Source organism: Cavenderia fasciculata, assembly GCF_000203815.1.
Source record: "Cavenderia fasciculata unplaced genomic scaffold Scf_contig10036_1.exp-5, whole genome shotgun sequence".
NCBI classification, from domain to species: Eukaryota; Evosea; class Eumycetozoa; order Acytosteliales; family Cavenderiaceae; genus Cavenderia; species Cavenderia fasciculata.
In genome coordinates, this window is record NW_004457622.1 from 1 (window position 1) to 5784 (window position 5784).

General features: G+C 32.8%; 1 protein-coding gene across 1 annotated transcript; it reads right to left on the bottom strand.

Moving 5' to 3' along the window:
* Positions 1-18: 18 nt before the first annotated feature.
* Positions 19-4458, bottom strand: DFA_00001 (uncharacterized protein; the record flags this gene model as incomplete). The annotated part of the gene is made up of 11 exons (XM_004349609.1): positions 19-286; positions 316-370; positions 564-932; positions 979-1095; positions 1143-1501; positions 1638-2011; positions 2222-2243; positions 2356-2384; positions 2703-3654; positions 3737-3867; positions 3934-4458. Coding segments are annotated over 11 exons (3201 nt in total), but the record flags the coding sequence as incomplete, so codon positions are not given.
* Between the last annotated feature and the right edge of the window lie 1326 nt (positions 4459-5784).

Consider the following 5784-nt stretch of genomic DNA (forward strand, 5'->3'; position numbering starts at 1 on the left):
GGTTACATTTAAATTAACTGCTGTATTGGCCGCAAAGCCTGAAGATAAATAGTCTGGTTCAGTAAATGCTCTATCACATGAAGTGCCATCATATCTTGGATTCATATTTACCAAAGTGTTACAAGAATAACAAGGAATATAAGATTGATTTGCTGTATTTACTGCAGAGTTGAAAGTGTTGAGTGTATTATTTAATTTTTTGTTGATCTTAGTCACCATTTTAGAATGTAAATGAAAGTTGGTATGATCCATTAAATATGTACCTCTTGTAAATACCTGTATCTGTCTAAAGAATGGAATAAAATCAGTAAATACAAATCCAAACTTTGCATTGGTTGCTGGTAATGTAAATGTAAATTGAAACCATGACCTACTTAAATTAAATGCTTTGGTTGGTGGTATTTCAAATTGGAATAGGAACTTTATTAATTGAAAGTTTATTTAATTTTATGAAAAGAATAAAAAAAGCATCATGTTGTGGTGCAACAGTTGATCTATCACAATCAACTAATCAACCAAATAATAATACAAATAATAATTAATATTATTAAATTAGACCAAACTTGTTCCAATCATCTCTCTCATCTTTTTTGCTTTGTTTTCCTCTTTTGATATATCACTCCAACCACTTGATTCTTTAAATGGTATACCATTGTATCTATTTAATAAAAATTTAATTGCATGATATCCACATGTAGTACTATTTGATTGATCAATGACTTTGTTTAATTTGAATTTTAAATAATAATCTGGGTTGATTTCATCAATTAAATCTTTTAATTGTTTCATAAAGTCATCAGTTGGTTCTTGGTACTCTACTGATTTATCTTTATCTGCATCAATGTATACTGCAACCCAATGACTTCCTGGTTTGTTGTGTGGATCCAAATTCATAATAAATGACATCTTGTCTTTTGGTTTCAAATCCCTTTCTATGATATGGTTTCATTATTCTTTCAATTTCGCTATCATAAAGACCTTTGTTTGATCTTCCACTACCAATCTTTTGTTTTTTTTTCAAATCTTGAGCAAATGATACAATTAAATCAATGACACTAATTCTTTGATTCTTTACCATGTCTTTTAATTCATTTCCTAAATTTGTAGATAGTTTAGTAGAGGTCATAGTTGAATTTAAATACTCTTTACAAAATCATTTGTAGTTGTTAGATTGTTTCTTGGGACCATTTCTATTAAATCATTTGGTAAAATTTGATCAACCATTATTTGTTGTTGCTGTTCTGTTTGTTTTACTTGAATATCATCTTTTGTTAAATCAATGATCTTTTTCTTTGTTTCTTTATCCAATTCTTGTTGATTCTTTAGTAAAGATTCTCTAAAGTTGGTGTCCTGTATTGATTTGATCATGGCAACTTCATTTGGATTTGACCAAGCCAATACAGGGCTGCTTTCTTTAGAGAGATGTTGTTGTTGTTTCCTCTCATCATCTAATGCTTCTCTAATCAACTTTCTAATCAATTTTTTATCATTCTTTTTTGATCTAATGTAAACTCTATCTACTCCATGTTGTATGTATCGTCCTCTTTTATCTTTTTTTAATCTTAATGGTCTCTGTTTTTGCTTCTTGCCTCCAATCATCATCTTGTATTATTATACAATATAATTATATTTAAAACTTCATAATCATTTTATTCTTTATAATATCTGATTCTTTAATACTATTTATAGGTTGTTGTTTTATCTCTTTCTCTACAACTTCATCGTTTACAATGAAATTATTTTTTTGTTGGTGACAAGTAAACATTTCAATGAGAAATTCCATTTTTTTATTCATTTGTTCAAAGTCTTTTTTGTTATTATCTATTACTATTCTTTTCTTTTTTACAGGAGCTTTGTTTTTTGTTCTTTTCTTTGTATTATCAGAATCATTATCAGAATCAGAATCACTATCATAGATTATAAATTGATTTTTTCTCGCATCACGTGCTTTTTTTAGATTTAGAGCAGATGTAATTGATCTTTTATCTTTTTTTATATCTTGATCCATTCTCTTTATTATATATATATATATATAGAATAATTTATTATATTACTATTTTTACACTACTTTTATAATACTTTTTCACTACTTTATTTAAAGACAAAATAGCGACAGCAAATCACTTTTATTAGAGTAATAGTAAATTATAGTAATTTTATAATCATGTTTTATAAAAGTATGTTGATTACACATAAAAATATATTCTATATAAATTCACACAATAGAATCAGTGGTACTAATTCTAAATTTAAATATAATATTATATATTATCCTCAAGACAGGTTTGACAGAGTGGCATTATTACAAGCGACAATACCAAAATCATTTAATACAGTTGGAAGAGGATTAAATACTTTTGAGTTGATTGAAGATGATCAATCAACTATTATTTCTATTCCTGTTGGTAATTATTCAAGAAAATCATTACAAGACACATTGGAAAAGCAATGGAATGCAGTGTCACCAAACAATGTCAAATATGCAATTAGTTGGCCGACATCACAACAACCAAATACTATATTTACTTGTGCGTCAACAAGATCCAGAATATTCAACCAATCGTTTCTTTTACTAGTAACAATCTTTTGTTTCGTCATTTAGGTCTTAATAAAGATTCAACAACCACCCACCGGATTCTTAATATCCATTATATGTTTGTGTTGTTTGGTTTGTGCTAAAAAAAATATATATTTTATTTTACAATTGTTTTTGGATCAGAATTAATTATTGCATCCTCACCGCTTATCACAGGATACAAGACAGAGGGGGGGACAGAGCTAAAAGCCATTTTGAGTGCATATTGATGCACATTTTGAGGGGCTTTTACTTTGTTTTTGGTGGTGGTCTTCTTGCCAGGGTTATTGGCGTCAGGTTGTGTTTTGGCTTCCACATATTCTTGGCGAGGGAACGAATCAAAGAGATGAGGAGGGACGACAAAAAAGAGGTGGAATTGGGTACCAGCTGTTGTGGATGCATCAGTTGTTGTTGTTGCTGTTGTTGTTGTGGTTGTATCTGTTGTGGTTGCAGCGGGGTTTTTTGTAGATGGATCAAGATGGAAAGTGATAAAATTGAGCTCTTTAAAAGAGACAGGATGGTTGTTGGTTTTGGTGATTTGAAATAAATATTGTCCCATAAACGAATCAACTGCTGGGAAGTTTAAATCGGTTGGTCTAACATAGGTGTCAGGTGGGAAACGATTTTTGGAGGCAAGTCTAGAAGCTAGCTCGGTGGTACCCTGAATCGAGTCGCATTTGGCGGGGGCAAAGTGAAGGTATTCGCCCAGATTGCCTTTCCCATCAAGTGATCTGATATGAAATTCACCGCCATTAATAAGAGTCTGGTGAGACAGCTGCTCAAAGAGCAAACCTTCGATCTGACTTGTGCCAACTAGAGAAACTTTTCTGATAACTTCTTCCCTCCAATTCCAATAGAATCTTTGAACCAGCTTTTCTTTGACGTAGTTGGAAGCGAACGAGACTCGTTGGCGCACAAAATCTGTGCCTGGTTCGGCGTCCAAATGAATCACTTTGTGACTTCCAGACTCTGGAGAGTCTGGCATGTTAATACTGCTAATGCATGCTTCAAGGTTTGTACTGGAGATTGCATTGACGAGAAGTTCTTGATCAGGTCTACTGATTTTATCAAGTACATATCTAAAGAATTAAGGAGAAAGTAAGGAATAGGTCAACAATGAATGGTACATAATTATAATTATAACTATATATTTTCGCATACCTAGGTATTCCACCCCATCTAAAGTATCGACTTTGAACATCTTGAATTGGATGATCAAATATCAAGCAGTTTGAAGCCAGAATCTCCAATGATGACCATAGTGGCATGATAATTCGACTTGTTTTTCCATCCTGAAGAAAAAAAAAGAATTGATTAGAACGAGTTTTAGAATCAATTAATTAATGGAATTAACGAACCTTCATGTACTCCTCATAATTTGACTTGTTTGGTGACGACACAATCAAAGTGGGTCTTTTGGATGGCAGTGGGCGCTGACCATCAACGAGGTAAAGAGATGATGAATCTGGTCGAAGAAGGATATCCTTGAAAGAGGATCTATCTCCTTGGTGAACGATTGGACTCCCATCCTCGGTATAAGTAAAGTGGTAGACGGGTGCATCAACAACATCGTATATTATTGATTTGACTAAAGGGTCGCTTCTCTTGCGGTACAGGTAGTAGAAAAGAAATACTGATTTGCCGATACCAGGATTTCCTTTTACCAGTACAATTGAACCTTGACCATGAAGAGCTTGGTGATTGCTGATGATATCATACACAGGGATATAACAATCTCGTACATAAATCTTGTTGTATTTCTCTCTCTTTGTTGGGAATAGTGACTCACTCAATTTGAGACAACAAATTGTCGAATCAGAATCCAGAGTAGATTCTCCAAGAGAGACTTTTTGTTTCACTGCTTCCTCAACTATTTCGGCCATGTTAAGTTTATTCCAAAATATATTCACATTTGGATCAGATACTAAAAAGAGTGAGAGTTAAATTAGTATGCCATACAATGGAAGTATGAAATGTTTTAAAAAAGGAATGCGATAGGAAGAAAGTTGTAAAAAGATGATAGTGATTTTTAATTATCTGATGGATATAGGAAGTGCTGTTAACCGGATAGGGGAGTGAAACAAACTAATAAAATTGTAGAGGTTTTGAGTGCCCAGTGATATGAATGGTTGATATAATATTAGGAATGGTTGGAGATGGATTGACCAACAACAATGAGGCAAGTGAGGGGCCTATAATGTGAGGAACAAACAAGCAAAACAAAATGACTAGATTTGAATGATGGTGATCGGTTGATGCACCAATTAGATATGTTTGACAAAAGGAGTGGATAAGATGGAAAAAGAGACGGGTGATAAAAATAAAAGGATGTAGAGTGATAAAGAGGGGAGTAGCTTGGTGAAGGGACCATGGTATTTGGTTTGTTAAAAAGGATTATAAATATATGAAAGAGGTCAATGATATGTAAAGATGAACAAGCAAAACAAAATGACAAATGTTTAGTGTTAGGTTGGTACGACAATGGTTGGAAGTAGACAATGAGGCAAGTGGTTAAAAGGAAAGAGATGGGTGTGCATTGATTGGTAATGAAAACAAAAAGATAATCAAAAGAAATGGTGTAAAAAGAGGAGCAATGATAGTGATTTTTAATTATCTGATGAAACAAGAAAGTATTGTCTACTGGATGGGTGTGAATCAAACCAACAAACAAAAAGGTGGAGGGGTTTTAGTGAATATAGCCAGCGATATTAATGGTGATTGGTTGATATAATTTTAGGAATGGTTGGAGATGGATTGACCAACAAAAATGAGGCAAGTAAAGGGCCTGTAATATGAGAACAAACAAAGCAAAACAAAATGACTAGATTTGAATGATAGTGATCGGTTGATGTAGCAATTAGGTATGTCTGACAAAAGTAGTGACTAAGAGGAAAAAGAGATGGGTCTTAAAAATAAAAGGATGTAGAGTGATAAAGAGTGGTGTAGCTTGGTGAATGGACAATGGTATTTGATTTGGACCAAAGGATTATAAATATGAATGAACACAAAAAATAATCAACAAGTAATGGTTTAAAGGGCAATGATAGTGATTTTTAATTATCTGATGGATAAAGGAAGTGTAGTTAACTGGATAGGTAGGCAGAGGTTTTGAGTGTCCAGTGATATTAATGGTGATTGGTTGATATAATATTTGGAATAGTTGGAGATGGATTGACCAACAACAATGAGGCAAGTGAAGGCCTGTAATA